The sequence below is a fragment of the Rosa rugosa genome, chromosome 1, assembly GCF_958449725.1.
Source record: "Rosa rugosa chromosome 1, drRosRugo1.1, whole genome shotgun sequence".
Taxonomy (NCBI): Eukaryota; Viridiplantae; Streptophyta; class Magnoliopsida; order Rosales; family Rosaceae; genus Rosa; species Rosa rugosa.
In genome coordinates, this window is record NC_084820.1 from 32,764,614 (window position 1) to 32,779,738 (window position 15,125).

General features: G+C 38.5%; 1 protein-coding gene across 1 annotated transcript; it reads right to left on the bottom strand.

Annotated features, from left to right (window-relative positions):
• Positions 1–12,210: 12,210 nt before the first annotated feature.
• On the bottom strand, positions 12,211–14,162 carry LOC133726326 (uncharacterized). Its single transcript, XM_062153854.1, has 2 exons — positions 12,309–14,162; positions 12,211–12,225 (listed from the first exon to the last, which is right to left on the bottom strand). The coding sequence occupies exons 1-2, from the start codon at positions 14,160–14,162 to the stop codon at positions 12,211–12,213; spliced, it is 1,869 nt and encodes a 622-aa protein (XP_062009838.1).
• Between the last annotated feature and the right edge of the window lie 963 nt (positions 14,163–15,125).

Sequence of the window (15,125 nt, forward strand, 5' to 3'; positions counted from 1 at the left end):
TTACTAAGTCGTTACCTAAATCCACCTTTGAGAAACACGTGAGGAGTCTTGGATTGAGAAAATTATCTGAACTCCCATGATTGTAGCAATCAGGAGGAGATGTCGACATCAGGGGGAGGAATGATGTCTACATGATCGATCTCGAAGAGTGAAGGACGTGTTGTGCTCTTTTTGTCATTCGACCAGGGTTATTTTTGTCCCACTGGGTTTTTGTTACCTGGCAAAGTTTTTAGTGATGTAACGATCAAAGCGTCATCACCATGTTTGAGCGGCACAATAGGGAGTGTTTAAGGATGTTGTATTCTAATGTGCCTCTTCAAACTAGGGTTTAGTTCTAGAGTTGTAATAGAAGAAGGTTCTAGATTTCCTAGTTATATTCGGATTCTATTACCTTGTATGTACCTTGTAATCCCCTATATAAAGGGCTCCTATTATCAATAATAGATATACACAATTTCTCTCACAATTCTCTCGAATCATATTTTCCTACAACACAAGATTAATTATGGTGAATCTGAGAGAGTGCTATGCTTGGTTTTAGAAAGGATCGGAGATGGACAAGTTTAGCAGCCAAGAATTTGGGTTGTCCTTGTTGTAATTAAGAAATAGGCCTCTCAATTTCTTGTCTCAAGACTATCATCTCTTCTCTCGTTGAGAAAAAAAAAAAAAAAAAAAACAGGATTAAGATACAACTATAAGCTTATTGAATACAAAATAATTTAATGTAACCGCATACTATCTTACAGCATTTTCATCAATTTGAAGGGGATGGAAAAAGCTGAAGAAACTTTCAAGTTTCTTTTGCCAAGCAGTACATTTTCAGGATACCGTACCATTCAATAATTTCCACCATGCAGAGCACAAAGAATAGCCAAATTATAGTCCAACAACCATGCCTTAAGGTACAAGCCAACCAAACGACAAAAAGAAAAAAAAAAAAAAAAAGTACCGAGTCAAACTTACACATAAGAGCAGCACATGTTTTGAGCGGTTGACTTGTTTGTGAATCAATTCACTCCACAGGTACTGTCGATGTTTGATCACTAGCTAGCTAAGTTGCTTTAAGTTCAAGGAGATACCAAAAAGGGTGGCTTGGTTGTGTTGGCCATTAAAGATGATATTAATTAATTTCTGGGTTCAAATTATTTAGAAAAGTCGTTGTTGCCCTATCATTCTAATTCAAAGGGCTGAATCAAGTTTATGATGCTACCCACCTCTATCAGGTGGGGGTGCCCTTCTAACCTGAAGGGCTTAGGGGTGTCTTCACCGAAGTGAAGAAACCAAACCAACGACCGCATCATTTCACACAACAATCACTTTAAATGCCATGCTTGCATGCTTAGGCAATAAAAACATTGTTGTAAATCCTTATAAATGTTAACATAATAGAACTTTTTTTCAATGTGGGATTCCAATGTTTCTTAAGTTCTTGGATGAAACAAAGTGAAATTGAAGCAGATGAGGTATTTGCCTTTCAGTTAGCGAATATTCTGATTCCCAACAATCATGCAAACAATTGTGTAGGATCATAGGGAACGAGAAATTCAACTGTGTATATGGGAGGGAAAGATGCCCCATATCCAAATCATCGAGTTTTCTTTTCCTTTTGGCTATGCATTTTGCAAAGTCTATTTTACGTCATTTTGGTCATTTTCCAATGCCACTATGACCCCAACCCCGTACCTTGATGCCTTCATGTCTTCATATTTCGATCCTTTACAATGGCCACAAACTCATAATAAAGTCACAATATATAGTGCAGGTTATACAGTAAAGAGAGATCGATCTAGAAAGTGCAGTAGTGCTTGAAGGAGGAGAAGTAAAACTTGAGGTAAATATCGATAAGTTTTCAAATTTATGTCTACTTATAAAGATTGATTTTACATTTTGAATCAGGAAACTGTTCTTAAATTTGTACTCCTATCTAGTTGGCTTACGGTTCTTCAGAGATCAAACCGTAAATAACACTGCCATTCTGATGATTTCAGAACAGACTGTCTACCACATGCAGTTGTCCTTTCACTAACAGATCAATATATTTGTTTCTTGTTCCTTAGAAATTTGTAAAGCAATGGAGGGTAGCACCAGCTCAAACAAGAAATTCCAAGGTACTAAAATTCATATATATATCTCAATGCTTTCTCTTTTAAATGTTTAGCATAAAGAGGATTACCATACAACTATAAGCCTGTTGAATACAAAATAATTTAATGTAACCGCATACTATCTTACAGCATTTTCATCAATTTGAAGGGGATGGAAAAAGCTGAAGAAACTTTCAAGTTTCTTTTGCCAAGCAGTACATTTTCAGGATACCGTACCATTCAATAATTTCCACCATGCAGAGCACAAAGCATAGCCAAATTATAGTCCAACAACCATGCCTTAAGGTACAAGCCAACCAAACGACAAAAAAAAAAAAAAAAAAAAAAAAAAGTACCGAGTCAAACTTACACATAAGAGCAGCACATGTTTTGAGCGGTTGACTTGTTTGTGAATCAATTCACTCCACAGGTACTGTCGATGTTTGATCACTAGCTAGCTAAGTTGCTTTAAGTTCAAGGAGATACCAAAAAGGGTGGCTTGGTTGTGTTGGCCATTAAAGATGATATTAATTAATTTCTGGGTTCAAATTATTTAGAAAAGTCGCTGATTTTAAGTAATCTCAATTTTTTGGTACAACTGTATGCTTTAAATGGGTTTTGATTAAACAAAAACTCAAAAAGTGATGCTACCCACCTTTGTCAAGTGGGGTTTGCCCTATCCTTCTAATTCAAAGGGCTGAATCAAGTTTATGATGCTACCCACCTCTATCAGGTGGGGGTGCCCTTCTAACCTGAAGGGCTTAGGGGTGTCTTCACCGAAGTGAAGAAACCAAACCAACGACCGCATCATTTCACACAACAATCACTTTAAATGCCATGCTTGCATGCTTAGGCAATAAAAACATTGTTGTAAATCCTTATAAATGTTAACATAATAGAACTTTTTTTCAATGTGGGATTCCAATGTTTCTTAAGTTCTTGGATGAAACAAGGTGAAATTGAAGCAGATGAGGTATTTGCCTTTCAGTTAGCGAATATTCTGATTCCCAACAATCATGCAAACAATTGTGTAGGATCATAGGGAACGAGAAATTCAACTGTGTATATGGGAGGGAAAGATGCCCCATATCCAAATCATCGAGTTTTCTTTTCCTTTTGGCTATGCATTTTGCAAAGTCTATTTTACGTCATTTTGGTCATTTTCCAATGCCACTATGACCCCAACCCCGTACCTTGATGCCTTCTTGTCTTCATATTTCGATCCTTTACAAAAGAAAAAGTACCGAGTCTTGTTAAATATCTCAAATTATCACTATCACTTGCATCTATTGAGCCCACTGCCGGCAATATGATACGTGCAAAGCATCGCCAATTTAAACCCTGAAAAATATCATCATTAGTATAGAGCAAATAGGGTATCGAACAAACCGGGGATTGAGGGTGCTAACATGTGAGAAACAAATTAAAGAATAGAATATACAATTTACGAAGTCAAAGAACAAACATATAAGTTTTTACGAAAATATTACAAGTTTACAAGAACAAGCATGCATAAATTTCGAACAACAAAAGAAAAGAGATAGAGAGCATACATACATTCACACGAATTAGAGAGAAAAGAATGAGAGAACAACAAAAATCACAACTATATATATAGGCATGAACGAAATTAAAGGGAAAACTAAGTTAGAAAAGGTTTTGGAATCCCACTCCTATTTATACACAATTTACAAATCCATATCACAAAGGGAATCCATATACAACAAGGATTACTAATTATTATCTACTTAGAATTACTTAATCTACAAGAAAACAAAATCCCTAAAAAACACCAAGAGAATCCCTAAATTTTAGCAATCCCTAAAAAAACACAAAACAAATCCCTAAAAACCACTAAATTAATTCCTAGAAAATACTAACACATATTTACTATTCACGGAGACACTATTCACGAATTTAAAAACATTTTTTTATTTTATTTATTATTTATATTAACATGCTACCTAAAAACTCTAAGTTAATTTTAATTATTTACACAAACAAGAAAACATAAAGATGGGGGGTCTTTGAAGATTGAAAAGATAAATTTTCGAAAACATTAAAAGATTAAAAACAAGAAAACATTTTATTTACAAAGGTGGGAAAAGAAGAATTTTCGAAGAATAACTTATCAAGAACCAATCAAGATCCATGTTTCATGCATCCCTTAATCTTTATTAGTTACCAAGAACGCCATCAACCAAGACACAAAGATCAAAGCAACCAATGTCCCTTTTAACTTTCTTTCTTATGTTAATCGAAATAGCAAGCACTAAATCAATTTATTTTGAAAACCCGAACACACACATACGTTGCAAATTCGTTTTCAAATCATTAAGTTCAAGAAAGAATTGATGAACATGCAAATCCAAGCGCGTCACAACTATTCATCACATGCATAATCTGATTTCGACTCAAAGCAAGCCTTTACTACTTATTCGAATTAGGTTTCACAAAGCATCAAACCTAATTACTAGCAAGTTACATGCAATTCATCCTATTATGTTTGTCAGACCAAGTGAATCGTTGACATGTAATGAAGCACAAAATTCAGATTATCATTCTACACATTCGGCAACTAAGCAAGACCAAGATCACATAAACACATCAATCATGAAAAGAACATCAAAATTATACTTTGAAAACAGTCTTTGTCACATCATAGTTTCGGTTTACACAACAGATTTTCCAAAGCAGAAATTCTAACTACAAGAAAGCAAAAACCGTGAAAATTCATGATGAGATTATGGTGTGGACAACCCTTGATCACGTCCCAAGGTCCAAAGCAGATCCAAGATGATGCACAAGTGAAGATCACGGCTAGGAAGGTGGATGGTCACGGCCTTTCTCCTTGAAGATTGCGAAACCTGAAAAACTAGAGAGAACAAGTGAGAATACGAAATTATGGAGAAAATTCTGAACCTTGAGACGTCTAATACACTAGGTATATATAGGAGAACGTCTCAAAGCACTCCCAATTCGTTTCTACTTGGTTTCTCCAAAGTTGTGTTGATTTAGGACTTGTTTGGCACAAAACAGATTTCCGGCAGTCTTGACCTCAGTCCACTAAAACGGCCATAACTTCCTCTAGAAAATAGATATCGACGAGCCGTAAAAAGTTCTGGAAACTAGACATCTGTAGCTTTCCAACCATATAAAGATCATAATTTTCTGAGCTCTGAGAGATTTTCTATGCTCCGTTGAAGTTGACTGATCTGCACAGGCAGTAATCCGAATCTGTAATGGATTTGACTTTTAAAGCTTAACTTAAGTCCAACTCGATTTTCCTTCACATCACATGCCTCTCACATGTCTTCCACGCCTTATTGAAGAATGAAACGTCAAGAACTCCCTAGAACCTTCAAGAATCTCACGGCAATTCCAATCCATACTCAACAAGAAGTCCAAACTCCACATTGCTTTGAAATCCGAATTCCTTGTTGCTTTCTCTTCCATGTGCACGGCATATGATCTTCTTGAGACTTCTAGATACTTCATGAACGTTCCAAGGCTCTCCTAGTATGAGTAGAACTCCATATGCAAGTAGGTTTCCTAGTTGAATACTGCTTTCTTTTCCGCGATGCTTCTACACTCTTCTGGAACCTTCTTGAGTAATCCTTATCCAACAGGGACTCCTTGTCATACTAGTATTCCTTATCTGAGTAGAATTGGGTTTCCTTGTCCAAGTAGAACTCCTAGTCCAAGTCAGCTTCAGACTCCTACTCCAACTGGGATTCCTTTTCCTAGTCAAACTGGGAAACTTCCATTTCTTCATTTTTCTTTATTTCTGCGCCACTTGCACCTTCCTTAGCCATTTTTGGACTTTGAGACTCCATTTACACCTGTAAAACACTAACTAAGTTAAATTGATCAAGATAAAGGAAATAACTTAGCAAAATATAGGGTTTAAACATTATAAACGTCGCATTTTATGCTCCTATCAAATTCCCCCACACTTAGCTTTTGCTAGTCCCTTAGCAAAATCAACATAACAAACCAAAAGACTAAGAAACAAAACAAAGAAACTAACGAAAATAAACTAAGTATGGAAAACAAAGACTCAAGACTCAAAAACGAAAAACAAAGACCAAAAACAAAAACGTCACAAACACAATGACTCCAACGTTGACTCACAAAATGACTTCTAAACCCTTTAACATATTGTCTCAGCAATCTCATACTTTCAAGTCACCAAGATTAGCACTTAACCAAGCATCACATCTTCAAGATATTCAAGAGCTAATTACAAAACATAATCCACATATAAGCATGTAAGACTTGGGAGTAAACAGTGGTGATGGTTTAGCTCAACACATTTCAAACAAGTCATGATTCAACCTCACATAGATATATCACTCTTTCTTCTCTCAGATTCAAGGCTCATGCTTAAAAGCTTCATCACTCAAGTATATGTGAAAGATTACGAAGTAGATCACATACATAAGAAACGAAAGCACATATATTTTTTCTTTTAAAGATCTCATGAAAGATATCAACTACATGCACGAATGAACCCAAGCCATAAGTTCAACAGTTATAACTCATCTCCACATCAAAGGCTGTCCCATCTTAAGGATCAAAGAGGTCTCACAATTAAGGGTGTAATGGGGCCAAGGCTTAAGGTTAAAAGAAACGAAGGGATAGGAAAATCACAAAGTATCCTAAAAACCTAGCAGAGCACTTGTAGATGTAGAGAGACTATCTTCGAAATCCACCATGCATAGCAAAACGTCATGTCCTCCTTCTTGGGCTTTAAAAGGGCCAAGTGTCATCATGTTGGGCCCAAACTTCATTCTAACCTTCTTTTGAACAAGTGTGAACAGGACAAAGACCAAATTTTCAACAATAGGCCTTCAATTCAAAGTAAACTCCAAATCCACTAAGTATAGGGGACTAAAATCCATAGAACTTAAACAATAATAACACATTTTTTTCTTTCAATTAATTGCCGAAAACATATTCTTGTTTTTTTTTTTTTTCCGATTTCTTTTCTTTCTTTTTTGTTCGGCAATTACTTACAAATATTCATATGGACAAGTCTACCCCCACACTTGAACTTCTTCATGCCTTCAAAATTCATCCTTGACGCCAAAACTCCAAGCAAAGTCTCGAAAATATGCTCCACTAAGTCTTTAGAACAAAGGGTATGGATATAACTATACTAAGGTTAAGGGTTAAGGAATTTTGAGGGTGATGAAAGAAAAGGCTTAATGTAGGCTCAAAGGGGTTAAACTAGGGGGGTCCCACGACGGGCACAAATGGGGACACAAGATATATTTGGCAATGGTGGTAAAATCCTAAGTAAGTACCTTTATCCTTTCCAGAATCAGGGCCATATATTGATCATAAACGTCTCAACAAGCATAACAGTGAATTCTAGCATTCTCTAGTTCATTAAAGAGCTATGGCATGTAATCAATCAAGATGAAAGAATAATGAGATCAACAAAATCATCGCCAAGAAAATAAGAGTATAATTCATTTTTCGTTAATCACTCACAAAGAAAGGGCACATGGCTCAAATTCTCACTTAGGGTTATTTTGAATCATAACTTATCTTCCACATGTTCATATTCTGTACCAAAGTTACGCATGCACCATATCTACTACACATTCATATGCTTTTCATAAGTCATAATTAACCAAAGAATATCATCAAACATTATCCCAATCTTGTGATCCTCTTTTAGCCTTAATTTCAGAGATATAAGCACATCCTAGACAGTTAAAAGGGCATCCTAAGACTCGATCACAAAACAAAACAAAAACACACAAAAGTGACGCAACAAACATGACAAAAACGTTTTGGACTTAGGGTTATTTCTCTTCTCCTTTCGGTAACTCCTTTGGAACATGACCAGGTGAAGAGAGGAACGATTTTGGCGGAGCTCAGCTCACTTGATTGACAGGGGACGAGACCCTTTGTCAGCACTTCTCATATCCAAACTAGACCTTAGACATCACATCCCATTGGATGCGCCTACGATGAAGAAGATATTTACCCAAAATTCATTTTGACTCTAACAATAACTAAACAAAACAAACAAACACACAACACATAAAACAAAACCGAAATATGAAACAAAAAACCTAAAACAAAGTTAACGCAAATTTTTTTTTATTTTTCTGTATTTTCCGATTTTTTATTTTGTTTTTCTTTTATAACCACAAAACTAGCTAAGTGAAACGTTAAATCCTTCCCCCACACTTAAATCATGCATTGTCCTCAATGTATAAACAAGTTAAAAGCATACAAGGCATCAATCAAGCATGGCATAAAAGATAACGCAACAAATCCTAAAAGGAAAACAAAGTTGACGAAAATAAAAGAGAAAGGAAAAGCTCAAGAAAGCAAATCTGCGTTGATGGCTCCTCCACAGCTACGGATGAAATGGGTTGCCTCCCATGCAGCGCTTAATGTTTAAAGTCTTTCAGCCTAGACTTGCACCTTCAATTATTCTTCTGGTTGTGGCGCCTCTTGGAGGGGTACATCCTCCACATTGTGCTCCACAAACGCCTCATAGTAAGGCTTGAGACGATGGCCATTCACCTTGAACTCAGCTCCAGTAGTGTTACTTCTTATCTGTATAGCACCATGAGGAAAAACATTAGTAACAATAAAAGGACCAACCCATCTAGAACGCAACTTACCAGGAAAAAGTCTTAGTCTAGAATGAAATAAAAGAACTTTTTGACCAACTACAAAGGTCTTTCCACGAATCATCTTATCATGAAAAGCCTTTGTCTTTTCCTTGTAAATCCGTGCACTATCATAGGCTTCATTTCGAATTTCCTCAAGTTCATTGAGTTGCAACTTCCTATGGAGTCCAGCTTCATCCAAGTCCATGTTAAACATCCTCACGGCCCACCAAGCCTTATGCTCTAACTCCACGGGTAAGTGACAAGCTTTCCCATACACCAACCGAAATGGTGACATCCCTATTGGCGTTTTAAAAGCTGTCCTATACGCCCACAATGCATCCTCCAATCGTTTGCTCCAATCCTTCCTTGAAGGTCCCACGGTTTTCTCAAGTATCCTCTTGATCTCCCTGTTTGAAACTTCGGCTTGTCCACTTGTTTGAGGATGATAAGGTGTAGAAACCCTATGGTTAACGTTGTACTTCCTAAGTAAAGCCTCAATGGTCTTGTTGCAAAAGTGAGAACCTCCATCACTAATGATTGCTCGAGGCATGCCAAACCTACTAAATATATTAGATTGTATAAACTCTGCAACAACTTTAGAATCATTAGTCCTGGTGGCTATCGCTTCCACCCACTTAGAAACATAATCAACAGCCAAGAGAATATAAAGATAACCATTAGATGAAGGAAAAGGACCCATAAAATCTATACCCCAAACATCAAAAATTTCGACAATGATTATAGAATTTAAAGGCATTTGATCTTTAGGTCCTAAGTTCCCTGTTCTTTGGCATCTATCACATGTCATACAAAATTCATATGCATCTTTAAACAAGGTAGGCCAATAAAAACCAGATTCCAACACCTTTTTAGCAGTTCTATTAAAGCCAAAGTGACCACCACATTGTTTAGCATGACAAAACTCAAGTATAGCTTTTTGTTCATTATTAGGCACACATCTCCTTATTAACTGATCAGAACAATATTTCCACAAGTAAGGATCATCCCAAACAAATTGTTTAGCTTTAGACTTAAGTCCTTCACGTTGAGCATGCAACATATCACTAGGGAACGTTTTAGATGCCAAATAATTAACAATATCTGCATACCAAGGCTCACTTACCTGAATTCCGAAGAGTTGTTCATCCGGAAACATCTCCACTATAGGTATGGCGTCCTCCTCACTCACAAGTCTGCTCAAGTGGTCCGCCACAACGTTGTCAGAGCCCTTCTTATCCTTGATCTCCACATCAAACTCTTGAAGCAAGAGTATCCAACGAATTAGCCTAGGTTTTGCCTCCTTCTTGGACATTAGGTACCTTAAAGCTGCATGATCAGAATAAATTATAACTTTAGTACCCAATAAATAAGATCGAAATTTTTCTAAGGCAAAAACAACAGCTAAAAGTTCTTTTTCAGTTGTGGAGTAATTCAGTTGAGCATCATTTAGTGTCCTTGATGCATAGTAGATGGCATAGGGCTTCTTGTCCTTCCTTTGGCCTAGCACGGCCCCAATGGCATAATCTGAGGCGTCACACATGATCTCAAAGGGAAGAGACCAATCTGGTGGAAGCATGATAGGAGCAGACGTCAGAAGCTCCTTTAAAGCATTGAATGCATCCTTGCAATCCTCCTTGAATTCAAACGCCACTTCCTTCTGTAGAAGACGACATAAAGGCCTTGAAATCTTGGAGAAGTCCTTGATGAAGCGCCTGTAGAAACCTGCATGTCCAAGAAAAGAGCGGACCTCCCTCACACTTGTGGGGTATGGTAAGTACTTAACAAGATCTACTTTAGCTTTATCAACTTCTATTCCACGTTTTGAAACAATATGCCCTAAGACTATTCCTTGTTTCACCATAAAGTGACACTTTTCCCAATTAAGCACAAGATTAGTCTCTTCACAACGCCTAAGTATTAATTCTAAGTTATTTAAGCAATCATCAAAGTCTTTACCAAAAACCGAAAAGTCATCCATAAATACTTCAATAATTTTCTCAATAAAATCAGAAAATATACTTACCATGCACCTTTGAAACGTACCTGGAGCATTGCAAAGTCCAAAGGGCATCCTTCTGTAGGCAAACGTCCCAAAGGGGCATGTGAATGTCGTTTTCTCTTGATCCTCATTAGCAATGGCGATTTGGTTGTACCCAGAATACCCATCCAGAAAGCAATAGAACTCATGGCCAGCTAACCTCTCAAGCATCTGATCAATGAATGGCAAAGGGAAGTGATCCTTCCTAGTGGTGGCGTTTAGCTTCCTATAGTCTATGCAAACTCTATGTCCAGTCACAGTCCTCTGAGGCACTAACTCATTTTCTGCATTCTTCACAACTGTTATCCCAGACTTCTTTGGCACAACTTGAACTGGTGAAACCCACTTAGAATCCGAGATAGGGTAGATGACGCCACAATCAAGAAGCTTGATGACTTCCTTCTTCACAACTTCCATCATAGGTGGGTTCAGACGTCTCTGAGCCTCCCTAGTTGGCTTGGCTCCCTCCTCAAGCAAAATTCGATGCACACAAGTGGTGGGGCTAATTCCTCTGATATCCGCTAAAGTCCAACCAATTGCAGTCTTGTGTTGCTTAAGCATCTCCACTAATCTGTCCTCTTGAGGTGACGTCAAAGATGATGAAATGATGACAGGTAATGTTTCGTTTTCTCCCAAGTAAGCATACTTCAAGTGATCCGGTAATTGCTTAAGTTCTAAAGTAGGTGCCTGAATCACTGAAGGTAGAGGTTTATTAGTAGAGGGAGAAATAAACACAGAAGAAACATCACCTAGCTCGAATGGTGTTGCCTCAAGAAAAGCAACATGTTCCATTATGGAATCACTATGAATGGCCGTGAGCTCCTCCCTAGGGATGGTTGTGTCATCCTTCATGATTCCAACGCCATTGGCAATGGTTGAAACCAAAGTATCCTCATTCATCATCTCCATGAATTTCTGCGCAAGTTCATCAAGAATATCAATAGAAAAACATGATGAAAAATCAACCAAGGGATACCTCATTGCTTCAAAGATGTTGAAGCCAACAATTTCACCATCGAACTCCATTGTTAATGAGCCGGAATAAACATCAATTTTAGTCCTAGCCGTCCTCATGAAGGGGCGGCCTAGCAACAATGGCGTTCCACTCTTTGGGGATTCCTCCATCTCAAGGACATAGAAGTCAGCTGGAAAGATTAACTCACCAACCTGCACAAGTACATCCTCAACTAACCCCTTAGGGTATGCATTAGATCGATCTGCCAACTGAATAATAACATTATCATGTTTAAGCTCACCTAGACCTAGAGTTTCATAAACAGAATAAGGCATGACATTGATGGAAGCGCCTAAGTCTAGCATGGCATTTTCGAATCTACTTGTTCCAATAACACAAGGGATAGAGAAACTCCCTGGATCCTTACACTTTTCTGGCATTCTGCGTTGAAGCACAGCTGAGACATTCTCACTTACCTTCACCACTTCTTTCTCACGGTTTTGTCTCCTTGTGGTGCAAAGCTCCTTCAAGAATTTGGCATACTTAGGAATTTGCTTAATGGCCTCAAGGAGAGGGATGTTGATTTGCACCTTCTTAAAAGTTTCCAAGATGGCCTTTTCGGCCTCATCCTTCTTGGAATTAGCATATCTGCTTGGGAAAGGCAAAGGAGAAGAAGATGGATTAGCAATAACCGAATTGAAAGAGTTAGAAACTTGTCCTTGAGGTTTCGGTTTTGCATTGGAAGGTGGAGACGTCACTTGAGCCTTGGACGTTGCAGGGTCCTCTTCCTCCTCTAATGTTGACGTTGAGTTCTTCTTGGGAGGCTTAGGGAGGTCTACAAGGGTCTTACCACTCCTTGTAGTAACGGCTTTTGCTTGCTCAAAGTGAGGATTAGGGATAGTGCCACTTGGAAGCTTCCCTTGCTCATGAAACTTACCCATAAACTCCACAACTTGACTCATTTGCTTCTTCATCTCATTCACATCCGTGGATATGGCATTGATCTGATTCCCATGATGAGTTTGACCTGCAATCAAAGCTTGAGTAGACTTAGTTAGAGTTCTGATCAATTCATCATTAGAAGAAGAAGAAGAAGCATTTGAATTATAATTAGAATTGAAAGGAGTAGGGTTAGGAGGTTGAGGCTTTTGATAAAAGCCTTGAGGACGTGGTTGGAACCCTTGAGGTGCACTTTGAACATTCTCATTGTCCTTCCAACGAAAATTAGGGTGATCCCTCCATCCAGGATTGTAAGTGTTCGAATATGGATCATTCCTAGGACGTTGGAACCCTTGTTGAAAACCTATGGCGTTGACACCTTCTTGTCCTCCTTCCTCCATGAGTTGAGGGCATTGGTTAGATGCATGCCCTTGCATAGAACAAACTCCACACACCATGACTTGTCCTTGTGCTCCCTGAGACACAAGAGTAGTAAGTTTGTTAATTTTTTCTTCCAATTGAGCTAAAGTACTTACCTCATGGACCCTTTCACGTGTGGTGGTGGTCTTGGACCTAGAGTTCCCATATTGTTGTTGATTCAAGGCCCTATTCTCAATAAGGATCATTCCAGCCGCAGGCTCCTTGTCAACAAAAGATCCACCAGAAGCAGCATCTAACATATCCCTTTCCAAAGGTGTGAGACCATCATAAAAACAAGTGAGCAAGGTCTCATCCTTCATGCCATGTTGAGGGCACTGAGTGATAAGAGACTTGAACCTCTCATAGTATTCTGCGTAGGACTCATCTTGCCCTTGTTGGATGCCACTTATCTTCTTCCTTAACATGATGATGCGAGATGTAGGAAAGTACTTCTCAAGAAACGCCTTCATCATGTCTCCCCAAGATGTAATTCGTCCACTAGGCAACTCGTAGAGCCACTGTTTTGCCTTGTCAGCCAACGAAAATGGGAAGGCCTTCAACTTCAAAATATGCTCATCAGCTCCTTGAGGCTTCATGCTAGTGCATATGAACTGAAATTCCATCAAGTGGTTGTTTGGATCTTCCATAGGGAGTCCATGGAATGTAGGAAGACGATGAAGCAACCCAGACTTCAACTCAAAATCAGCTGTTAATCCCTCAGCTGCAGCAGGGTAGGTTATGCAGGTTGGCACTCCCCCAGGTGGGATGACGGATGTAGAGAGTTGCCTTATGGTGAGAGCCATTGGTGGTGGTGGTGGTAAAAGTAAAGGTAATGGAGCGTTGGGTGGATCTTGATGTGGTGGATGTGGGGTATGTGGTGGTGATTGATCAGATGAAGTGATTGAAGCAGCTGATCCTCCTTCTACTTGATGCCCTTCACTATCTATTTCAAGCTCACGAATTTGAAGTGGAGTAGAGACTTGAACGTCAAAGATGTCCGAGTTCTGCTTTAGCTTTGCAATTCGTTCTTGGATGACGTGAAGGGGCGTTTTGGTGTACTTGGGTGGTTCAGACGATCCAGACATTCATTGATCTGTAGTAAAACGAAAGAACAAAGTTAGTAAGGTATAAACATGACGTGGACCAAGGTATACACATTAAAACGTCACATATATGCAAGTACACACAAGGCCAACGAAAATTATATAGTGGTTAGTGACAATCTTTTACAACTTTCGAAATAATCAACTTTAATAAGAGAATTGTAAGTCAAAGTTTAGACGTGCGGCCCAGAGATTCTAATGTTAATACAAGTCTCCCCTCCTAAATCTTTTGGTAACTCTTTTCACACAGAGCCAGGTAGTAGAGGAACGATTTTGGCGGAGCTCAGCTCACTTGATTGACAGGGGACGAGACCCTTTGTCAGCACTTCTCGTATCCAATCAACCTAGACACTCTATGCTACTAAGGTGCGCCTACTTGATAAAGGAGGTTGCTTGACAAGTATTAATAAAAGAATTCTCACCTATTCCGTTATGACTTACTTTCTTCTTACCAAAACCAATTTTCTCGAAAATTGTCTAAGTATATGATTTTAATAAAACATCATGGACTATTGTTTTGGACGTGCGGCCCAAGTCCTTGTCTTTACACATATTTTTTCGCAAATCCTTTGGGCAACCTTACTGAAAATGGCCAGTGCGGGGGAGGACGAGCACGAGAGGTAGAAACCATTTTGGCATTGCCTTTCTGATTTCAAAACCCGTCATGAACGTTGTCCCCTTCCTAGTCACCATCTCACATAGGCTATACTTACTAGGATAAGGGAAAATTTAAGTGCAAGACATTTTTCAAGTGTTAACAAAAGCCGCCCTCAACCTTAAGAGACCTAAATTAGGTACTAATAAGGGGTTAAGGCTAATGTCAACAAAAGAGACTTCACCTATTCCATAATAGTTCATAATCCCTTACCAAAATCATACCTTAGTGGCGTTTTTCATCACATGAAGACTTTTCAATCCCCGGCAACGGCGCCAAAAATTGATACG